Here is a 23,862-nt window from a genome sequence, read left to right as displayed (position 1 = left end):
GCTCGGTCCGGATAATAATTTGAGACTTTATTTCAGTCTTTGGCCCAATTTTACTAAACTTGGGCAGATTTTTTTCTAGACCTAATGCCTCGGGTAAACTCAAGGCGAGTTCTTTACGGGTGTGCCCGATCAATGATCGCTTCATTCAAAGACGTACAAGCAAAAGTTGCTAGAACTAAAAGGACAAACAAAACATCGACAACCACAACTATGAGATAATCCCAGTTCCATGCCGTGACATTTTAGTCATCTTTTTGCATCAAAAAAGTATAGATAAAGCATAAGTAGATCTTTATAAATATATGTAAACAACAATGCTTGAGAAAACAGGAAGCTTTTTACTACCACATGAAGATCACATTCTACACAAAGGGAATACAAAAGCAGCTGCTAATCTTATGCGTCCTTCCACATGGATACACCTTCAAAACACACACTCCGTACAACCATGCCTACGCAGTAAACGCGGTAAAATTACCAAAAATAATACCTTTTTGTTTTGTTTTTGGCGATGCATACCACAAGCTCGAATCTACTCGACTTATAAACAAATGCTGTAACAACACTCTGCTCAGTCGAATACCTCAGTCAGCCATATCTACTCACATTCATGACATCATAAATGCCCATATAAACATCTGAAATCTTCCTCTACTAGAACTCAAAGGATTAGAATCCATCTTATTATACTAAAGCTGTTTTGGACTTTAGTTAAATCAGGTAATCTATGACTAAGTATGGACCATTTTACTCAATAAATGCTTAGATTATGACAGAACAAAATATGAACCTTATTATAGCAGAGTTGGAGACAACATAATCCTATTGTAGCCCAACAACCCCATGCAGCATTCTCTGCTATTACTGCTGCTTCTATGCCGACTTGTGAGCCACACAATAATCTCCTGTTGGAGCCGTAAATTGTGTGGTTTCTGCAGCTGGTACGTTCTTAACAACATTCTGTACCGTAAGTATCAACTTAATTGTCAGATAACCTGAAATCCGACATTATACCCAAAGAATATTCAAGAATTATGTTACTGTCAGATTGTGATTCATGATCCAAAGCTGAGACAAATACAAGTCATTCAACTACCCTCGAGTTGTCTTCCCATCCAAAAACCACAAACTCATCTGTCATACATTTAGTATAGTCCTGTCCCACCCCTGAATTTAGTATAAGAACAGCACCAAATACCTTACAGTCATATACCTTCTGTGTAAAAAGGTAACAATGAAGAAGCCAGTACCTGCAGCTAAAGCAGAAATCCAGGAGAATAACAGCAATGATGCTGCAGATCAAATCACACTTCCCACCGAAATCAACAACGTAGATTACACCTTTCAGAAGAAGGATCATTCATGGTAAATACAAAAATAAGTTCGTTTCCTACACTTCTCCACAAGGAAGTTATTTTCATTTATCATTTATTCCTTCCTAATTGTTCAACTTCATGCAGGTTCGTGACTTCTGATATCCCAACTGATCTATTAATTCAAATTGAGGAAAATACCTTTCACGTGCATAAGGTAACTAAAAACAAACCAGGCTCATATATTTGTGTTGCTTTGACAAACCAAAAACACTTACGGTCTCCAAAGTGGAATGAATCCGACATTGTCCAAAACATTTTTTATCCAACAATCCACAATTTTTCCATTTTGAGCTTTAACTTAATGCGGGAGACATGGAGTATCATAAGTGAACCTAGTAAAATACAGGTAATTGGAACTATGACCATATACAACAAATAAAGTTACAACTATCTTAATTTTGGGTGGGGGCGATACTAATCATAAAGAAGCCATATCAGGTTTTTCTGTTGATCTAGAGCATGGTTCCACCCACTATATAACAACCTAAAATTTGAGAAACTAACAATACGACTATGCGATTCTTCATACTTCGTATTCAAGAAGGATTTCAGTTTAAAATGCTGAGGATCGTCTCAAAAGATAAGACAGCAAGTGACAGATCCTAAGAGTTTTTATTATTCGCTACACATATTAATCATTGTCAATATACATGTATAATAAAATCAGATATGTTCATGCGAAAATAGAAAAATAACAGTTTAGGCCACATATTTCTTCAATAACAGATGTTTCTAAAAATAACCTAAAACACTAAAGACCAAAGGGGAAAAAGGGCATAGATGTTAGTCAACAATACAAGTTATTAGCAACTTCAGTAACACTATCTTCACTCACAGATGAAGCTAAAAAAATAAAAGCAACTGATCAATCTGGAGAGACACATAGACCAGCTTATCAAAACCCCCAAGACACTATGCTTTGGGGGGGGGGGGGGGGGGTGTTGATATAAAGAGGGGAGCAAGTAGAAAATGAATAGAAGATAGTAAATTTTTGAATTAGACCCTTCTATCAAGAAATATAGCAACACTTCCCAATCCCAGAGGTTCCTTAAGATATTCATTATATCCCAAGTTCCAATTACTTCTAAAGTGGATACTTCATATTTCTGTAATCAAATCCTCTCCTACTTCAATAGTTTTCTCTTGAAACAGTATGCACTGCTTACAAAGAGTGGCTACATAGGCCGAACAGAGTTTCAGCCCACAAGCTCAGGTTTAGAGAACAACATTAAGCTCGACAACTTCCCAGGTGGACCAGTAACTTTTAAGGAAGTACTAAAATTTTGTTATGGTATCCCCGTAGATCTCAGCGCCAACAATGTGGCTCCTCTAAGGTGTGCATCAGAATTTCTAGAAATGACAGAGGAATTTGAAGATGGAAATCTAATTTCCAAGTCAGAAGCCTTTTTAACATTCATTGTACTATCTTCATGGAGAGACTCTGTTATAGTTCTCAAAGCTTGTGAGAATCTATCTCCCTTGGCAGAAAACCTTCAGATTGTACGGAGATGTTGTGATTCGATTTCCCGGAAAGCATTTCAAGACAAAAATGAGCTAATTGATGACAAAGCTTGGTGGTTTGACGACGTAGCAACCTTACGCATTGACCACTTTGGCAGAATAATAGCAGCAATGAAACCAAAAGGTATCAAACCAGATATCTTAGGTTCATGTATCAAGCATTATGCAGAAAAATGGTTGCCAAGCATGGATGGGGAGGTAGAAGGACAAAGGAGGCATTGGTATGGGAAAAATGAGCTGCAGATCAGTATTATATGTGGGGCGAACCATGAAGATGACATCGGCCAAAATAAGGATCAAAAGATTATCATAGAAAGCCTCATCAGTATACTTCCCCCTCAGAAGGAAGCAGTTTCCTGTAAGTTTTTGTTATGGATGTTAAAAAGGGCTATGATATGCTATGCAACCCCAGCTTTAATCTCAGAGCTTGAAAAGAGAGTAGGGTCAGTATTGGAAGATGCTAATGTGCAAGACCTCCTAATTCCAAGATGTACTAACAAAGATCGAGGGGGGCTGAAGTAAGTTCACTGTTATACTACATCAAGTGAAAACTTTTTTTTATAAAATCATTTTCTGAATGAATAAGATCCAAAGGTGATTAAAAATATTCTAATATATGCAAGGAATCTTCAATCACATAATATTTTAGGCACTACGCAAAAAAGTGAAACCACCCAATATATTTATTTACTTATAAAATCACCTTATATACTCTCAGGAGAATATGTACCAAATAATAATTCAAGCTTTCAAGTCTTGCACCGAATTATAAAAAAATTGCCAGAATCAAGACTTGAAATGCCAGAAATACTTCATTGTCTTATGGAATTATGATTACAAATGACAATATGAGAGTATTATAGACAGTTCATGTCAGAACTTTACCGAGTAATAGGTCAATGTTTGTCTAGTATGGCAAAATTCATATACTCATATGTAATGCTTTATCTGCAAAATGCTTGGTTAGTTTTTTGCTTTTGTTTTTATTTTTGGCAAAATGCCTAAATCTACTCGGTGGTTCCCCAAATATTTGCCTTCAACTAATCATAACATGCTGGCACAGCTCACCAGAAGAAAGGACAATGCACAGCATAGACACCGTGCAGAGAATAATAGAATACTTTCTGATGCACGAACATCAAAAGAAGACTGAAGATCTGGATGTCAGTAAACTCCTAGACAACTATTTAGCTGAAATTGCAACTGACCCAAATCTCAGTATCTCAAAGTTCCAAGTTCTAGCGGAAGCATTGCCTGCAAACACCAGAGTATGTCACGACGGTCTATATAGAGCAATTGATACTTATCTGAAGGTAAGCATTGCAGCTACAGCTTCTACACCAACTTCAACCCTTATTTTAATTCTTAGAAGTCTACTTACACAATCATTGCATCAGACCCACCCTTCACTACCCGAGCAAGAACGCAGAAGGCTGTGCAGGATAATGAATTGTCAGAGGTTGTCACTAGATGCTTGCATGCATGTGGCACAGAATGATCGACTGCCCCTGAAAATTGTTATACAGGTACTACTTTTGGCTCTAGAAACAGTTGGTCCATCCCACTTCACAGTTAGAAAACTAACCTATGCTACACACAAGTTGGCCCTTATATTTCAGGTTATGGTCAACATCTATCTTGCATCATCATTAACCAAAATGGTCTTAGAAACAAGATGTTATTTCTCCGAAATAAAAGAGAGAGGAATCCACACTAAGTCCTTGCATGAAACAAACCCCTGAACTACTAAACGAAACTTCAGATAAAAACAAGTAATCCACTGTTTTATTCCCTCACTCCTTCAACCCAAGCCCGCAAAAGAGGGCTAACAAGCAATAGCTGCCAAGTCCCATACATAGGCATTAAATAAATTTAAAATATCCATGGAAATATTCAACAGGTGCTGTTCTCAGAGCAAGTGAAGATGAGGACTGCAATTCAAAGCAAGGAACAAACAATTGAAGGTAATACTCGTGAAAATGACGAGAGTTGGTCATCTGCAAAGAAAGAGATTATGAATCTTAAAACTGAGCTTGAGAAAGTAAAAGAAAGGATGTCAGAACTGCAGAGAGACTACTCTGAACTCCAACGAGAATATATAATGCAGATCAACAAACCGCGGAGAAACTCCAGCTGGATCTTTAGATGGAAAAAAATGAAAAGTATATCTCTATTTACTGAAAAGGCCGAGGAAGAAATTGGAGAAGACCAGGAAACACCCAACCAAGAGGGAAGCACACCCAATATTATAAGAAGACTATCCATTACCTGAGCACCAACTAGGTGATCCAGGAAAAAAAGATGTCACCAACAAAATCAAGAATTCATCAGCATAGCAACCACCAAAAGTTCTTCTCCGCATCGATTATAGACCATAAGTTTGTACTACAAAAACAATCCATCCCCGAGGACTATTCAAGACCATGGAGATTATAAATATTCTGGTTAGGCAGCATAGGACGGCGAAGAAATTGAATCCAAGAGTTGTTGTATCAGGAGATATGGAACTTAACAAATCTTTAATATAGGGATTTTAAATCATTAAATACTTTGTAATTGTGTAAATTAGTACTACCTTCTTTTTCCTAAGTTCTATTCACTTTCCGTTTTCATTCATTTTACTAAGTTCTACTTAGTTTTACTTTATTCCATTTATATCAACATTTATTCATATTTTATCATCTTCTACCCTATTTTAGGGGACCCAATATATTTAAAAAATATGTTACTCTCCATCTCTCCCCTCCAAAAAGCAAAGGTACCTCATGAACGGTCCTCCTTTTGAATTTTACTCGTAGTTGGGTAGAACACACGCAATGGAGGTAATATCACTTCCAGCCTGCCTATCTATACCTAGTATTTAAAAAGCAAAACCATATATGATTAGATGACATGTGTCATCCCTCCTTTTATCCATGTATTTGTTTTTTTTTTTGTTTGTTTGCTATTTACAACTCTAACGCCTCTTCGACTTCATCTTCTTCATACAACATCAATTCACCATTTAGATCCCTTTTTAACATTCAAAATTAATTCACAGTTTAACTTAATTTTTACATACATATTCTTTAAACTTTTAAATTTCACCTCTATTAAATTACATTTTCCCACTAAAAACACAAGCCCTAAAAAGTAGAACTTTAAACGACAGTTAAACAACCATTAATTGTCCGTTCTTTGAACGGGCTCAAGAGCTAGTTCCATTAGTTATTCAGTCATGTGTCTCATATTTAACATCGCAATTGCATGTCAAATTTAAGAGCAATGATTTATTTTACTTACAGAGTAACAGATATCAGCAAAATCACCAGTTTGCAATAAGCTACTGTTAACTTTTGCTAAAATATGAAAATGGGCCTGTGTATGCCTTGACAAAAGAGGAGGGTCGACCCACTCAAGCCCTAGCAAGGTTCTATCCCGAAACCAGTGGACAAATAGAGAAGGGAGGTGTTTCTTCCCTAAACTTTCAAGGTAACAACATTCTTTCCGTTTTCTTCAATGAAGAATAACTCGCACATGACCGTTCATGCCTATATGCATAGTCCCATCTACTAGTAATTCATAGAATAGATAGCACACCATTCAGCAATTGAGAATCACAGAACTGCAAGACCATTATTACTGAACAGGAACAATTGTGCAGTTTTTTCGACATCAATACAACTCGTCACAATTCCAGTAAAAGCAAAACATCAATAACAACACAACCACTAAATCAGCAGCAAAGACAAACAGAAACCAAAATCACCACCGCCTTAAAATAATTCTGATAGTAATCATGATAAACAACAACCTTATCCCATCAGTCTACTCATGCTGATAACTAATTATCGAATAAACGAACAAGAAACAAATTAAGCATCTACCTAGCAGCATTAGTGGTCCTCTTCATACTAGTCCAGGGAAACTTGACCGTCTCATCAGGACCCTTAATAGCACGACCCCGGCGGCGAGGAGGAAGGGAACCCCCGGCGGCATAACCGCGGTGGCGATGAGGAGTCTTATCAGGGCGGTTACCATTTCCTTCAAGCCAATGTGATCTCTTCTGACCCTCAGCCTCAACAATGCTAGTCTTAGACTGCCTATTCAACTCCTTTTTATCATCCTCAATCACCTTAATCGGGAAAAGATCAGGTGAAATTGAAAGAGGGGTTCTTAGGGTTACGAAAGCTTTCTTGTAATTGGGTTTAGCAAGAAGAATACCGCCTCTTTGCTTCTTCTTTCCGTCCATATTTAGGGTTTGGACTTTCTCGACTTCGAAGCCGTAGAGTGATTCCAAAACCCTCTTGATTTCGATCTGCAAAATTAACAAATTGAACAATACAATCGGTATAAAAGGGGAAGAAAACAAGAGAATTTTACAGAAATGAGGATGAAATCATTAAAATTAAAAAGAAACCTTGGAAGCAGAAGGGATGGTTTTGAGAGAAATTTCGGTGATGTTGGAGAAGTGGGAAGGCATGAGGAGCTTGATTGGGAGGTTGGCCAAGTTAACTACTCTTCTTCCTAATCTTCCTGCCATAGTTGTTTCTTCTCTGAACTTTTTATGCAGATAGTCGATGATCTTGGAGAGAGAAAGATGCAGTTGAAGCTGCCAAAACACAGCTTAAACCCCAGAAAATGGAGAGCTCGGAATCCGGAGAGTGAACGATAGTTTCAATTTTTTTAATTTTTTATTAGGTCTTGTTCTTTTTTGCTTAATTTCAGGTTCAGGATTTATTTGGCAGTTTAGTTCAGTTCAGTTCAGTACAGTACAGTACAGTACAGTACAGTTCGGTTCAGTTCAGGAGTATTCAGTTCAGTTCAGTTCAGTTCAGTTCAGTTTAATTCAGTTTAGTTCAGTTTATTATTATTATTACTAGATTTTAGCCCGTGCGATACACGATTTCTATTAAATTGTTACGTTAAAATAAAACTCATATATATCAACTGCTATACTTTATATATTAGATTAGATTGGTTATTTTTATTGGATTGAATTTCATTTTAGATTTTTTTTTTTATAATTATTATAGTGTTTGATTTTGGATGAAATTGTATATAAGAAATATTAATAATTAATTAATAAAATATCTACGTGGCACCTTATTATTTATCTATGTGGCATTCGACTTCTTAATTCAAAAATAATTTTGAAGTCTTATTTTTCATTGGTCGAAACCATTAGATTTCCTACGTGGCGCTCTAATATTGATTTAATGTTTGATTTTGGATTGAATTTTATTTTAAATTAATGTTTGATTTTGGATAAACTAGATTTTAGCCCGTGCGATGCACGGATTCTATTAAATTGTATTAGATTAGTTTTTGATTTTGCATTGAATTTCATTTTAGATTTATTTTTTTAATTATGAGAGTGTTTGTTTTTGGATGAAATTGTATATGCGTAAATTAATAATTAATTAATTAATATATCTACGTGGCACTTAATTATTTATCTACGTGGCACTCCACTTTTTTAATTCAAAATTAATTTTGAAATCTTATTTTTCATTGGCAGAAACCATTATTTTCCTACGTGGCGCTCTAATATTGGATTAATTTTTGATTTTAAATTGAATCTTATTTATTTTATTTTAGATTAGTGTTTAATTTTGGATGATTTTATTTTAGATGTATTTTTTAATTATTATAGTGTTTGATTTTAGATAGAGTTGTACATATTAGTAATTAATTAATTAAAATATCTACGTGGCACCTAATTAATTATCTACGTGGCAATCGATTTTTTTAATTCAAAAATAAATTAGAAATCTTATTTTTCATTGGCCGAAACCATTAGTAATCCTAGGTGGCGCTCTAATATTTCAGCAGATATGCCTCCTTTATATATATATATTAGATTTTATTTTAGATTTATTTTTTAATTATGAGAGCGTTTGATTTTGGATTGAATTGTATATATTAGTAATTATTAGTTAATTTAAATATCTACGTGGCGCGGCACCTAATTAATTATCTACGTGGCACTCAATTTTTTTAATTCAAAAATATATTAGAAATCTTATTTTTCATTGGCCGAAATCATTAGTAATCCTAGGTGGCGCTCTAATAGTTCATCAATTATGCCTCCTTTATATATATATTAGATTATTATTATTATTATCATTATTATTATAACAAAGTCAAACATTTTACAAATAATTAGTGGGAAACCGAGATACAATCGGGGCCCCCACTCCTCTGGCTATAGCAAAACCTATCCTGGTGAAAATATGAGCAGCAGCACGAGCCCCAATATCTTGTGTCCTAGAAAACTTCTGAACCCGCTTCAGCAACGCAACGGCATCCTTATCCAGCTCCCCAAAGAAGAGAAAGAGAACGGAAGAAAGCCATAACCAATGGTCGTGCAACGTGCTTCGTACTTGATCGGCAATAGCCGCATCAATCACCACCCGACCCTGGGCAAAGCGAGACAACCCAAACTGTTTCAAAGGTGAAGATCCCGTCAAGTCAACACACACATCACAACCCTGATCCCAAGAGTAGAGCAACACGTCTGCTGGTCGAAGAGCTTCATCGTTCCCTCCAGAGAGACCAATATCAACCTCTTTCCGCGCCGAGAACTCAGACTGATAACAAACATCAACAAGGGTATCCCGAACCACATTATGCCGATGTTTAATACCTACGATGCCAGCACATGACACCGCATGATCACCAAAGATGTCTCCCGCAAAGACCCTGGAGCAAGCAGAACATGACACCGTAACAGAGAACAAAGGAACCCCCAACCGGTAACACAACACACATCGATAAGCCTTAGCATTCATAGTCTGTCACAACCCTGATATGGGGACCGCACGAAGCCAAGCAGAGGTGTGATCTCCGTGCTGCGATTTCCACAAAATCAACTGCCGAGACGATAAAGAGAAGGTGGATTCTGTAGATGCGGTAACCTTTGTGAAATATATATATCTGCCAATTTCTTCATAAGTTTAGGGGCAGCGACCTCACTAGGGTTACTCATAATGTCATACTCCACCGTTCCACTAAATAGACTCAACGCATCTTCAAATGCTCGACCAGGACCAACAAAATCAGCATGCCTTAGAAGCTGTGTCTGCAAACCAAAAGACTGCAACCGAGAAGCAAGAAAAGCATAATGCCGAACATCACCCGCGGAATAAACACCAAGTCCGCCAAAAGAAAAAGGTAAGGTGGCAAGTCGCCACTGCGAATCACCAAAGCCAGGCCCCGAAGTAGTAACAATACGCTCCAAAGAAGATCGAAGAGCCTCATCGAAAGTGCGCTGAGCAGCCTCAAAAATACCAGGAGGACAAGTACGCAAAGCAAAGTAGAGTTTAGAAACTCCGGTACATGCCCTAAGTAACAACAACTCACACTGAGGATCATCAAGCTGAGCAACCTTATCCATAAGCCCAATGGTCTTGATTACCCTCTGCATCACAAGCTCACCACTAAAAACTGGATTGGAACTAGCGGGACCACCTAACAACTTAACACCATGCAAAGGACGAACAATATCTGGGGGAAAGACTCCCACAAGCCTGCTGCGAGGGTCCTCTGTAGGCCAGAAAACCTCGGTCTTCTCCACGTTAAGATGTAACCCGAGACAAGGCCTGTCCTCCATAATCAACTGCAGAACCTTCCCAACTACCAAGGTGTCACCAATAATAGTGTCGTCATCCAAATACCATGCCTGAAGACATACATCAAAAGCGTCCCTGATTTTACAAACCAGGGGTTCTAAAACCAAAGCAAAGAGCAGCGGGCCAAGGGGATCACCCTGCTGCACCCCCTGAGACGACCATAACGTATTATTATTATTTTTATTGTTATTATTATTACTTATATTATTATTTATATTATATTACTTATCATTTATATTTATATTATTATATTACTTATTATTTATATTTATATTATTATTATTATTATTAACTAATTATTTATTATTAATTAATATTATTTATTATTTATTATTTATTATTCTGTTAAGTTAAGTTCAGTTCAGGAGCATTCAGTTCAGTTCACTTCTGTTCAAGAGCATTCAGTTCATTTCAGTTCAATTCAATTCAGTTCAGTTCAGTTCAGTTCAGATCTAAAGAGCAGGGCCTTAGCCTTTTCCTTATTTTTGTTTTTCATAGTGGAGAAGCAATTAGTTTCCCCCAAAAAAAATATATAATATCCGTAACAATTAGGTAAGGGAATTAATCAGGAATACATGTTTGAGAAGTTGATACCACCACAATCTAAAATCAGTACGAAATATTTATAAAATTATAAAATATATTTAATGTTCATATGTAACTTTTATGTAATCAATTGCCTGTAGTCAATTGATAATTTGGTCAAGTGATAAGCAACATAGTTACATTCACGAAAACCAAACATAAAAGGAAATTATTAAAAGGAATATAATTGATTTAGAGGGACATCAGTAGTAACTACTAGCCATATGTTTGGATATGAAGATTTAGAGGGACGTAGGATACAGTTTCCTTTGCAATACTTGAAAAAGACATGGGCAAAAGGAAAAGAATTGGAGAGATCCATTTTCCATCTCTTTTAATAAATCAAACACTTCATTGTTGGAAAGATTTGAAAGAAAAACGAGAATGCACCATTTTCCTCCACTGGCCTCATTTTCATTCCCCTAGCTTTCCTTACACAAATGCAACCAAACAAAGTATAGTTACTAAAATAAACAATCTTATAAGATCGAACTAGATTGTACCCGTGCTAATATACAACATTATAATATTCCCCCTCTTTATTTCACTTTTGTTGGTTGGATGGAGTTTTGTTAGCCTCTTGCTAATCCGAATATGCTTTAATAATCAGTGTTGATATTTCAAGCAGAAAATTATATATCTGTTACAATGAAATCTGATGAAATCAACATAGTTACTGATTACAGCTTTGCATGTGAAGTCTGGCACACTATACACAATACGCCACAAAGGCTGGCACTTCTTTGGTGAACTTGGCCTGATTTTCTAACCTCAAACCTACACAATGCATACTGTGAAAACTGCATAAAGATGAATATACTGCATAAAGATGCCATACGAGTATTGAATCAATACTATTGATTAGTTACATATTTCCAGTTCTGATTTCCAAAAGAAGCCTAGAAATCCCAAAAGTCATTGGAATGTCAGGTGAAAGACATTCAACTATACATTCGAGTGAATGAACAACAATTTAGGCATGCCCGCCAGTCTCGATGAATAACTTAATTAATTCAATTCTCCATAGCTAACCAATTGAGAAAAAAGAAATGAAAAGAAACATACTAGAACCTCAGTTTTTCACCTATACATCCGTCAAAATAAATTCCATAGCTCACCATATGACGTCAGTTGAGACAAGATTACCAAAAAAAATGATCTTCCCCACCTCAAAATGATAATGGTTTAAGCTTCCTTCTTTTTGACGCGGTAAGGGTACTTTTGATATATTGAGACACTAGTAATCACAAGGGGAAGAGCCACGAGGCAATATGGTGAAGGTGGTATTCCATCACAAATGAATTGCAGCAAGGCTGTTACAAGCAGTGCAGAAACAATGACAAAACCCTGCAAAAACATGAAAATGAAGTGAGATGTTGAATGCATACTTCCGATAGCACTTGCCACTGGATTATAATTGTCAAAAAAAATATAAAAAAAAATCAACCAATAAAGAAGAGCCGATTCAAACTAACGAGATATTTCGACTGAAAAACAGGGACCTAATCTGTCAGAATTGGGAAATGGTGGGATATGCAACTAAATGGTGAAACACACACAAATTAACTTCCTCCTTATACATGATGTTTTTAAGCTTTTCATAATGAAGCAAACTACTTATAACAATCTTCAAACTTGTTCTACAATAACTTCTCCGGGAACAACCAAAAGAAAAAGAAACTTGCCTTCCTAACACCACCGGCATAAGTTGTGACAAGCCCGACAAGAATTCCACCAAGGGCATTTGCTACTACAGGGACCTGAAAGAAAAAGAGCAAAACTTTCATGTTACAAATGATAATGCTCACAATGATACTGTGCCATTGAGCTCTTAGCTCACATGACAACGAGGGCACCTTTCATGCGGCACACCAGTATTCATATCCCGACTGGCCTCAGTTTCCTTGAGAAAGGAGAGTGTGAATAGCAAGCACCAAGCCCTGGCCAGGAGGGAACAGGTTGGCAAGGGGATATGTCAATTAAAATATAACAAACGAATAAGAAAGCCAAAACAAATATTCATTTGAAAGTACTTGGAACAGGCTCTTAGACAGGAGGAGGACCCTCCATAAATTCAACAACCAAATTCAGTATAGAATTTGAAATATCAACAAGTGGCTATTCCCAGCTTTGTACATCCTCACATAAACTAACAGGTATTTGACATCCCTATACTGATGGGGGAAAAACTGTTGCAGAGCCAGAAAGTAAAACCAAACAAATTATCACTTGATCATCAAGAGTACCTTAACTATATGCCACACACAGATGGATACTTAATAATTTGATGGATTTCAATCCAGTGCACCTTAAGGAATTGAATTATAATTAATTAGAGATCATTGGTAAAAATAACTGTCACATTTTTTGCTAAATTTTTAGAATATAAACCCTCAGCAATGGAGAAGAATAACCTCCACTGCATTAACACAGATACAAGTGGCAAAGGACAAAAGAGCATACCAAAGTTAAAGGAGTCCATCCTTGAAAGAACCCATGCTTTCTCATAGCAGTTCCATCAGGGGACTGGGACAAACTAGTCAACAGGCACAGGCTTCCAAAAATTGACATTTCTATGGTCATCAAGTATGAGGAGTGTTTCTTGACCTGTAACGATTAAGCAGAAATAAATCGAGATCAACTTCGGGAAAAAAAAAATTAGATTTAGCAGTGACAAAATGAAGTTAAAGATACCTGAGAAGCCCATTGACACAAAGAAGAAGCTAGACCGGAAAGCACAGAGGCAATCAAAACAGGAACAATCCCGTAAAATAGCACTTCTTCAGGATTTCGGCTCTTAGAAGCTTTGCTTGTACCTTCACCAATGCTAAGAAGTACAGCAGCAAGTATTAACAGGAAAAGAGCTCCAATTTGTTGAATTGATTGTTTCTGCCTGTAAATGATCAAAGTAAGGTTTCTGAGTTTCTGAGCTATCCAAAAATGGTACGCGAGAACTGCTATATATTTAGACTATCCATCAAACTGTTGTACTTTGAAACTAACAGGTGGTATTATTCTATCCATCTCCTCGAAACCAAGGCCTTCATTACTTGGACCTTTTTGGGAAAGAAGAGTACTCGTGCCCAATTCTCTTACACCAACATATGATTCAACATCTAGAAGTTTAAATTAGACCAAAAATAAACAAAATTCCGAAAAAGAGCCAAGTCAAAGGGCCAAACCCTTGGATCAACACCCCATAACCAATCCTTGTTCTCCAGCAACGTGAATTAAAACTACTAAGGGACTCCACAAGCTAAATGACTGAAGCACCACAAAGCACAAGGGTGTTATGGGCAATTGGGCATACAAGATATGACGAAAACACACAACATAAGCCACTCCAACAATCCAATATTACCAAACCCTCTTACTACGTGATAAACATTAGGGACTATAGAAAAAAGGCGCTAGCTTGAAAAGTAAGCAGTAATTCAAGCTATAAATTACAATCACGCAGATAACAAGCAACCAAGTATCTTTACCCTTCTTTTACTCGAAATATCAGAAGGTACAATAGGCACCAATATTACTTACTGAATGCTTACCTCAATATCATATACCCAAAGAACGCCGTGAAAAATAGTTTAGTCTGATTCAGCATTGAAAATGTAAGGGAGTCAAGATTTTTGTAAGAGATCTGAAGCAAACTATTTTGCAGTGCATAAATTGCAGCTGGAAGTCCTGAAAAGGTCAATGCCCTGAGCAAAGACCAATCTTTGCATAATTTTGGCAAGCTACCATTGAATATGAGGACCGTGAAAGCACATATAACCTGAAGGGTAAAAGAAATCAGTATCATAAATGCATACCATCTTATGATGGAAAGTTAAAAATAGAGTAACAGGATCACCTTTGCAACTTCACATGCCAAAACTGATGAAGTTACGATTACCTCTCGCCTACAAGAAAAATCAACACTCAACAAGGTGACAAAAGTGACAAAAGTGACGAAAATCTATGGAAACTGATGAAGCAACGAGAACTGATTTAGATAGAATTGTTGGTTAAGTGGTTAACTGTTCAATCTAAATTGCAAAACATACAGCACCAAACTCTACAGTCATGACACAGTGCGGTTTTTGACTTGGATTCGGATGTATTTTTTTCTTCAAAATTTGCAGTCAGCGGATTCAGTTGGATTTTTGGAAAAATATATTATTAAACGACCAAACCGAACATAGTTACATAGACCATGATACATTAGACATTACTAGACCCTGTAAAGTGTAAACAAGAGGAACCAAGTTTTGACTAAGAAAACTTCTATTGTATTTAATAATACATTTTTTCATAAAATGCCCCTGAGGTTTAACGAAATGCACCAAATACCCTTGAGATTTTGTAAAAATGCATAAAATGACCTTATTGACCATTTTCCGTCAATTCCGTTAATATTGACTCTAATAATTATTATTTTTCTTTTTCTTTATTTTGTTCATCTCTCTCTCTCTCTCATTTTCTTCTCCTTCTATGGCTTCTCTACCATCTTCAACCACCCAACTTTATCTTCTCTTCCTCGCCATCATATACAACAACAACAACAAAGCCTAGTCCCAAAATGATTTGGGGTCGGCTAACATGAATCGTCGTAGAAGATCGTCATTGTCACCAACCAAACCAAAAAGGAGCAGGAAGTAAAAAGAAAAAAGCAAGGAAGAAAAGGTGAAATTAATGAAAGTAAGATAAGAGAAAAATGTAAATATTATAGAATAAATATTGTAAGAGATAATAAAAAATAAGTAAAGTTTAAAATAAATGAATAAGTAAAATAAGTATATTTCAAAATAGCATGTAAAAATAAAAATAAAATTCAAAAGAATTTTAAAAATAAAATAAAAAAATAAAAATATGAATAAAAATAAATTAAAAAATAGAAAGAAACAGAAACATGAAAGCTGTATAAGTCAAATGAAGTCATCAATATATATTCTCTCCGTCCACTCTGTCCTATACAACGCCATATTTTCCTCAATCCCAAGAAAAATCATATCGTGCTTAATCACCTTCCTCCAAGTTTTCTTAGGTCTTCCCCTACCCTTTGCGATTCTATCATTTTGCCACCCTTCTATCCTCCTAACCGGGACATCACTTGATCCTCTGCTTACATGTCCAAACCATCTCAAACGATTTTCCATCATCTTAAACTCAATCGGTGCAACCCCTACTTTCTTCCTAATAATCTCATTCCTCAAACGATCCTTTCTTGTATGCCCACACATCCAACGTAACATGCGCATCTCCGCCACATTCATCTTGTGCACGTGACAATGTTTCACTGCCCAGCATTCCGTGCCGTATAACAAAGCCGGTCGAATTGCCGTGCGGTAAAATTTTCCCGTCAATCTTTGGGACATGCCTGAATCACATAGAAACCCTGTGGCACCTTTCCACTTCAACCAACCTGCTTTGATTCTATGGGCCACATCGCCATCCAATTCTCCATCCTTTTGGATAATAGATCCTAAATAACGGAACATTTCAGGGCCTTGGACAATTTTCCCATCTAAGGTAATCCCCCCTGTCTCTCTATCTTGGACTCCACTAAACTTACACTCCATATATTTCGTCTTGTTTCTACTCAGCCTAAAACCCCGAGATTCCAAAGTTTGTCTCCATAACTCCAACTTTCTTTCCACTCCTTCTTTTGTTTCATCAATCAACACAATATCATCTGCAAACATCATGCACCAGGGTATACCATCTTGGATGACCTCGTCAATTCGTCCATGACTATAGCAAAAAGAAACGGGCTAAGTGCGGAACACTAGTTCTCACACTCGTGCTAACTCCCTCATACATGTCCTTGATGATATCAATATACTTCCTTGGAATTCCTTTCCTACGTAATGTCCACCAAAGAATTGCCCTTGGTACCTTATCATACGCCTTCTCCAAATCAATGAAAACCATATGTAAATCCTTCTTCTTATCCCGATAATTCTCCATTAGTTGCTTTATAAGATGAATGGCCTCCATAGTCGATCTCCCAGGCATAAATCCAAACTGGTTCTCCGAAATTTTCACAATTCTCCTCATTCTTTGCTCAATAATCCGCTCCAAAAGTTTCATAGTATGACTCATTAGTTTGATTCTTCGATAGTTGGAACAATCCTGGACATCACCCTTATTCTTGTACAAGGGGATGATAGTATTTTTCCTCCACTCTACTGGTATCCTATTACTTCCCCAAATCTTGTTGAAAAGAGTTGTTAACCATACAACCCCTCTCTCTCCCAAACATCTCCAGACTTTGATAGGCATACCATCGGGCCCCACTGCCCTCTTGCATCCCATCTTTTTCAGTGCCATTTCGACTTCTCTCTTTTGAATTCTTCGCATAAAGTCTAGGTTAACCATATCCCGAGGGATATTTGTATCCCCAATATCGCGCCCTTGATCCTCGTTGAACAAGTTATCAACGTAGAACCTCCGTCTATCCTTGATTTCCTTATCTCCCACCAAAACTTTTTGATCAACATCTTTCACACATTTAATCCTCCCGATGTCTCGCGTCTTTCTATCTCTCATTCGAGCAAGTCTATATATGTCTTTTTCCCCTTCTTTTGTATCCAATCTTGCGTAAAGATCCTGATTCACCTTTGCTCTAGCCTCTCTTACGGCCTAATTTGCTTCCCTTTTAGCCTCCTTGTACTTCTCGTAGTTATCATCACTTCTACATTTTCCCAACTCCTTATAGCATTCTCGTTTGCTCTTTATAGCGTTTTGCACAACTTCGTTCCACCAAGATGTGTCCTTACTTGGTGGCATGATTCCTTTAGATTCCCCTAGGACCTCTTTCGCCACTCCCTTTATGTTGTGCTCCATTCTTGTCCATAATGAGTCTATATCCAAATCCAAATCCATATCCCCGGGCCAAATACCTTCACTTGCCACCTTTTCCACAAATTTTTGTTGTTGCTCCCCTTGAAGTTTCCACCACTTGATCCTAGGCTCTACTAGTGGTCTTCTCCTCCTTATATAATTTCTACCTCGAAAATCAAGTACCACAAGTCTATGTTGGGTTGTTGTACTCTCACCCGGAATCACCTTATAATTGGTGTAGCACTGTCTCAAAGCATTCCTTACTAAAAAGAAGTCAATTTGACTCGTATTATCTCCACTCCTATAGGTTACTAGGTGAGAGTCTCTTTTCTCAAACCAAGTGTTCATTATACCCAAGTCATATGCCAATGCAAAATCCAAAATAGCATTTCTCGCTTCATTCCGCTCCCCATACCCAAAACCACCATGAATGCTTTCAAATCCATCACGACTCGAGCCTACATGTCCGTTGAGATCCCCGCCAATGATCAGTTTCTCACTTCTAGGGACACGTTGCACCACTTCTTCTAAATCCTCCCAAAATTCTTGTCTAGTTGAAGCATCTAGTCCTGCTTGTGGTGCATAGGCACTCACAATAGTTACAACTTCATCCCCTGTCACAAGCTTAATACTCATAATTCGATCACTCTTTTGGGACACATCCACTACATCATCAATATATTCTCGATCAATAAGGATACCTACCCCATTCCTACCCCTAGTTTTCCCGAATACCAAAGCTTATAACCCCATGGAGCTATTTCTCTTGCCTTGTTTCCAACCCACTTAGTCTCTTGCAAACATAATATGTTAATTCTCCTCCTTCTCATAACCTCTACTACTTCGACTAATCTCCCTGTCAAAGAGCCAATGTTCCAAGTCCCAAAACGCATCCTACTACCCTTACCCTTACCACTGCCCTTACCATGAAACTTTGGATAGTTAACACCACCCTCGGGTGGCGCGCCGCTTCCGGGCGACGGCCTAGCAACCCTTGCATATTTTCCACTACACCCGGGCCTAGGAAGTGTAGCGCACCCTTGCATATTTGACACCACCCCCAGGTGTAGGGGTGGCGGGCAGCTTCTGGGCGACGACCTAGCAACCCTCACATATTTTTCACTACACCCGGGCTTAAAAGGTGTAGCGCGTCGCTGAGAAAGGGACGCCCCCACGATATTCCATTGTCGATTCATGTCATGATATGTGGCTTAGTTTTATGCTGGCCGCCACCAACCTACCGCACCCTCCTCCTTTATCCGGGCTTGGGATCGGCAGTGAATGCCGCATACGCGACACTTACAAGTGAATGCCGCATACGTGACACTCATAGCTCGCCATCATATCATCAAAAATAAAATCCTCAAAACCGAGCCACCAAAACCACTCGGAATCATCCAAGACGCACCGCCCTCACCCTCCTTCCTCCACAACCACCCAAGTCCCCCTCTTTCCCCCTCACATCACTCTCTTCCTCACTACTCCACAACCACAACCACCCCAAGCTCCAAACTCTTTCTCTCTCTTGGAATCTCGCCGCGGACGCCGCCCAGCCAAACCCACACCGCTATCAATGGCCCGAGTCGACTTCACAACCACGAGCCACAAGCCCACAAGATTTAACCACCTCGGTCTCTGTCATTGCGCAAACGTGGCAGCATAGAAAGTCAACAACAGCAGCCTCGCACTCGAATTTAATTATTCAGGTATATTCCTTTTAAAATTTAATTATTTAGGTAAATTCAATTATTTGGTAGATCCTAAACTGAATTCCTAGACCCTAAGTTGGTTTTCTGATGAAGTATGGAGCGGGAGGAGCAATTTTAATTTTAATTTTTTGATAGAATTTTAGCCTCATCATCGTTGGTTAATTAGGGCATTGGTTGGTGGTGGTGGTGGTCCTGGCTGCATTGGTGGTGAGAGATGAGAAAGAAGAAGAAGATGAAGATGATGATGATAGGCGTAACAGAGGTGAAGACAAAGAAGAACAAGCAGCAGTTTTGACTTTTGGGTTAATTTTATATATATATATATATATATATATATATATATATATATAATAGTTAATTAACTTTTAAAATATTTAATTAGTTTAATTTTTTTAATTAGGGGTTAATTTTAGGGTTAACAGAAAAAATGGTTAGTTAGGGATTTTGTTAACGGCGTTAATGGCCGTTAGTGAATAGGTGTGTTTGGTGCATTTTTACGAATCTCGAGGGTATTTGGTGTATTTTGAAAAAGTTGAGGGTATTTGGTGCATTTTGTCAAACCTTAGGGGCATTTCATGAAAAAATCGTGAATAATAATATTTCAAGAGTTTTTTCAAATCACAGTTACACTACACAATTTGTCTATCCTTCGTATTTGTATCATTGCAATACATTAAAATATAAAATCCCTATGCTAAGTCTGGCAATGGTGGTGACAATATTCAAGTGTTATACAATTCAAAATGTGAGGGTACTCCACATTCAAATGTAGCCCTGATCAGATACCAGAAACCTTGCCACCAAAACCACATTTAGCCCCAAACTTTCATAATTCTGGGTCAAGACTAAAGAACATCATGTATGTAAGATGCAAATTGATCTACATCACATTGACAAAGTAGAATATACGCTGCACCCTAGTAACAATATCAAACCATTACCCTCGAGCTTGTGATCAACATCTCACTTACTTCAAGGAAGGGTGTAAATGTACAGTCATATCCGTCCAATTACAAAACACAAAAGCTAAGTGTTTGTTTGGTTGACATAAAAAATAGAAATATAGGGGGGGCGGGGGGGGGGGGGGGGGGGTTTGGAAAAAACATGAGATGTTGGTTTTCTATGAGGTTTTGCTTCCTATGTTCAACAAAACAACGTTTCACACGTCCTAAAAAATGACACTACATAGGGGAACAGTGTTTCTATGAAATATTTCTTCTTATGTTCAAACCAAATGACCACTGAACTAAAAGAAAGTCTTATGAGGCGTTTGAAAAACTTGACCATATATCCTTTCAAATTTGATGGAAAGGAATCAAAGGATAGACATGGCTTCTACTTATTAATGGCTAGTTGTTGCACGCAGGGAAGGGGAAAGGGGTCACCATGAAACTCTATCTTGACCATGTTTTTAACGTCAAACTATAACCATTTCTCTTTTTACACTATGGTTTTATCACAATTAAAGGCCTCACAGAAAGCGCAAAGGTTAGCTGTTTATTGATTTAGTAGTATCACTCGCGGCCTATATGTTGTGCTTACCTTTGAGCTTTGTATGAGCCCTGAAAACATGGACATATGGGTATGGTTTGGCGCTGAAAACTTAATCAAGATAAGTTAATCGGTGGCTTATCTAGATAATGGAGGAGGGGAAATGCAATCAATGACCCAAGTAAACAAGTACCTTTTGCCTCATCACAAAGCTGTGATTTCATCGGAAGGTGTAATCATTTCATATGTGTTAATCAATTTCATATGTGTTATCTGGAATGACAATTCTACCAATTTAAGAGCAGCTGGTACAATCAAACAAACCATTCAAAATAAAATGAAAAAAGTTATGATCAACTAGTTCTGAAATGTAAACAAAATTAGGTAAAATTTGAAAGCAAAGGAAATTTTGAGGATACCAAACAATCCAACCAAGTATAAATAGTAGAACAATACTGGAGGCGAAAATGATAAAGGTCGCAACATGCGACCTTTAAGCCGTGTCACAATGATGACATGGCATGTTTATGTGTCATGATTTAAACTGAAAACTAAAATATTTAATTTATATATTCTATTTTAAATGTTTCAAAAAAGCTAGGAAAATCTTAATATTCTAATTTATTTCCTTATTTATACCGACTACCTTATTTACATATTTTCATAGTAAAAATATTGCATTGATAGTAAAAATATTATGATGACTCTTAGCCTACGTGTCGCCCATATGTACCAATTAAACCGCGACACGTAAGATTGCGACAACAAAATGTTGTCGCAACTTGCGACCTTTATCATCATCCTACTGGAGGATACCAAACAATCCAACCAAGTATACATAGTACAATCAATAATGAAATTTCGAAGTCGAGGGGAAGAAACAAAGGAAAAGGGGGAAAAGGGAGAAACCTGGTGAAGCGCTTGGAGATCAAGGGCTGAGAACCATACTGGAGGGTGAGCAAGGCGGAGTACAGCCATATTTTCTTCTCTGAACTTTCTCTTTCTTCTCTTGCAGTTGCAGTTGCAGTTTTGGGGGAATTCTCTTTGGTTGATTCCATCTGAAGGTGACCCTCGGCACGCCCAGGGGATTGATGCTATTGGGGGCCGATCTACGGTTTATTGTTTCTTGGCTTCGGGTGATATTAGAATGCAGTGAATGCAGTGATATTTCGGACTTCGGAGCACGGGTAAAAAAGATGAACTATCAAATCCATCTGACTTTGTGTAAGTGGTACTCCCTCCGTATTTTTTTTAAGAGGTACACTTGCCTTTTCCGGTCGTATTTTTTTAAGAGATATACTTGCCATTTTTGATAACTTATCAACCCCACCATCTAATTAAATAATATATCTACTACATTTTATGACCCATCATCCAATTAAAAAATAATTTTACAACTACACCCACCCCACCCCCACCTCCACTTGTTTAAAAGGACATGGTCCCCAATGTACTTATTTATTAAAATATCTACCCCAACCCCACTTCTTTTATTCTTCTCAAAACCCGTGCCCAACCAAGTGTATCTCTTAAAAAAATACGGAGGGAGTATAATAGTTTTCCATTTAATTTTCCGTCTTGAAATATCAATGTATGCAATACAAATTAGTACTTCCTCTGTTCTTTTTTAAATTACACAATTATTTAGGCACGTTTGCCAATGCACGATTTCAATCATTAATATCTCTAAGAGCACACACAACCTTAACAGGTAGCTTGGGTCAAGTGATAATTGACAGGACAAAATAACTACAATGTTGATAGTGTATAAGGTTCAAAATTTTATTAACTTGACCCAGGTCGTATATGTGACCCAAGGTCAAGTTCACTAAAATAGAATGTGGGGCCGACTGAAGCGCAACTTGCATTTGTTACTTGTTCGCATATGGAGTATTAGGCTAGTATTTGTTAAAATAATTTTATGCTGCATGCATATTTATGTTTTTTTTTGGCTCCCCATGTGGTGCCCGCCTGCCACGCATGCAATTCATCTTATTTTTTTTTTTTTGCATGATAAGTTTATATATGTATGTTTAAGATTATACCCAAATTTTTTATTTATATGTAATGTTAATTTAAATTCATATTTATTTGTCTGTTAAAAATAATAATTGTGTTTGAAGATGAATTTGAAGGGGAGGGTATGTAAAAGTAAAAAAAGTAGGTAAGAAAAATTAATGACCTTGAGTCAAGATTGTAGAAGAAAAATGAGAGATTTAATTAAGTGGTATGTCAAGTTAGTGGAAGATAAGGTGGAAGAAGGAGAAGGATAAGAAATAAATTATTTTTCATTTGACCGAAGGTCAAGGATGCACATGGTCTAATTGTGGATCGGAAAAAATTATAAAAAGTTGATATTAAATAATATTTAATGATACGAATCTAATAAGACCTCACACGACTATGTTTTTTCTTATGTATAAACCACAAAAGGAAGTCAAAGATGTTTGTGTGAATAGTGTCTAAAATTCCATTGTGTCATATAAATAAGAACAAAGAAAGTATTAAACAAGAATAGTTGGATGAAATAAAATAATAAAGCAAGTAGAGTTGGAGTAATTATTTTTATCAAGTAAAATAGGCGGGGACCATTAAATTTTGGAGGGGTGCGGGGTGAGGGTTTCCTCCTAATAAAATACACAGGGAGTTTGTTTTTTTTGTGTTACCACCCGGTTCACCCTTGGGGCGAATCCGGATTCGGGGTGAGTTTTGGGTGGATAAGTTTTAATCCCCTCACAATTG

The 23,862-nt window shown here is 37.2% G+C and overlaps 3 protein-coding genes across 4 annotated transcripts; 1 reads left to right on the top strand and 2 right to left on the bottom strand.

The window, feature by feature from the left end:
- The first annotated feature begins 846 nt into the window (after window positions 1–846).
- LOC110791052 (BTB/POZ domain-containing protein DOT3) lies at window positions 847–5,724 on the top strand. Its single transcript, XM_021995814.2, has 6 exons — window positions 847–1,365; window positions 1,461–1,530; window positions 2,529–3,415; window positions 3,961–4,210; window positions 4,295–4,423; window positions 4,798–5,724. The coding sequence occupies exons 1-6, from the start codon at window positions 1,235–1,237 to the stop codon at window positions 5,167–5,169; spliced, it is 1,839 nt and encodes a 612-aa protein (XP_021851506.2). The 5' UTR covers window positions 847–1,234; the 3' UTR covers window positions 5,170–5,724.
- A 762-nt stretch (window positions 5,725–6,486) lies between these two features.
- LOC110791044 (uncharacterized) lies at window positions 6,487–7,550 on the bottom strand. Its single transcript, XM_021995805.2, has 2 exons — window positions 7,297–7,550; window positions 6,487–7,194 (listed from the first exon to the last, which is right to left on the bottom strand). The coding sequence occupies exons 1-2, from the start codon at window positions 7,417–7,419 to the stop codon at window positions 6,760–6,762; spliced, it is 558 nt and encodes a 185-aa protein (XP_021851497.2). The 5' UTR covers window positions 7,420–7,550; the 3' UTR covers window positions 6,487–6,759.
- Window positions 7,551–11,912: 4,362 nt separating this feature from the next.
- LOC110791053 (UDP-N-acetylglucosamine transporter ROCK1) lies at window positions 11,913–22,346 on the bottom strand. Of its 2 annotated transcripts, XR_008931116.1 has the most exons (8): window positions 22,030–22,314; window positions 14,949–14,997; window positions 14,644–14,870; window positions 13,790–13,988; window positions 13,559–13,702; window positions 12,952–13,035; window positions 12,781–12,855; window positions 12,385–12,442 (listed from the first exon to the last, which is right to left on the bottom strand). XR_008931116.1 is itself a non-coding variant. In XM_021995815.2 (7 exons), exons 1-7 carry the CDS (start codon window positions 22,176–22,178, stop codon window positions 12,281–12,283), a joined length of 1,005 nt encoding a protein of 334 aa, XP_021851507.1. In that variant the 5' UTR covers window positions 22,179–22,346; the 3' UTR covers window positions 11,913–12,280. The 2 variants fall into 2 exon arrangements, 1 of the variants encoding a protein (XP_021851507.1); XM_021995815.2 differs by lacking the exon at window positions 12,952–13,035 and having other exon boundaries at window positions 11,913–12,442; window positions 22,030–22,346.
- Between the last annotated feature and the right edge of the window lie 1,516 nt (window positions 22,347–23,862).

This window comes from Spinacia oleracea, chromosome 3 (assembly GCF_020520425.1).
Source record: "Spinacia oleracea cultivar Varoflay chromosome 3, BTI_SOV_V1, whole genome shotgun sequence".
Lineage (NCBI taxonomy): Eukaryota > Viridiplantae > Streptophyta > Magnoliopsida > Caryophyllales > Amaranthaceae > Spinacia > Spinacia oleracea.
This window is presented reverse-complemented; position numbering and strand designations above follow the sequence as displayed.

Excerpts from the sequence above, each read along its gene's own strand:
- LOC110791052 (XM_021995814.2), top strand. The coding sequence starts at position 1,235 with ATGAAGAAGCCAGTACCTGCAGCTAAAGCAGAAATCCAGGAGAATAAC. Across the intron at positions 3,416-3,960 it reads AAAGATCGAGGGGGGCTGAA|CTCACCAGAAGAAAGGACAA; the intron begins GTAAGTTCACTG and ends ATGCTGGCACAG. Across the intron at positions 4,211-4,294 it reads CAATTGATACTTATCTGAAG|ACCCACCCTTCACTACCCGA; the intron begins GTAAGCATTGCA and ends TCATTGCATCAG.
- LOC110791053 (XM_021995815.2), bottom strand. The coding sequence starts at position 22,178 with ATGGAATCAACCAAAGAGAATTCCCCCAAAACTGCAACTGCAACTGCA. Across the intron at positions 14,871-14,948 it reads TGGCATGTGAAGTTGCAAAG|GTTATATGTGCTTTCACGGT; the intron begins GTGATCCTGTTA and ends TTTACCCTTCAG. Across the intron at positions 12,856-13,558 it reads GATGGACTCCTTTAACTTTG|GTCCCTGTAGTAGCAAATGC; the intron begins GTATGCTCTTTT and ends TTTTTCTTTCAG.
- LOC110791044 (XM_021995805.2), bottom strand. The coding sequence starts at position 7,419 with ATGGCAGGAAGATTAGGAAGAAGAGTAGTTAACTTGGCCAACCTCCCA. Across the intron at positions 7,195-7,296 it reads CCATCCCTTCTGCTTCCAAG|ATCGAAATCAAGAGGGTTTT; the intron begins GTTTCTTTTTAA and ends TTAATTTTGCAG.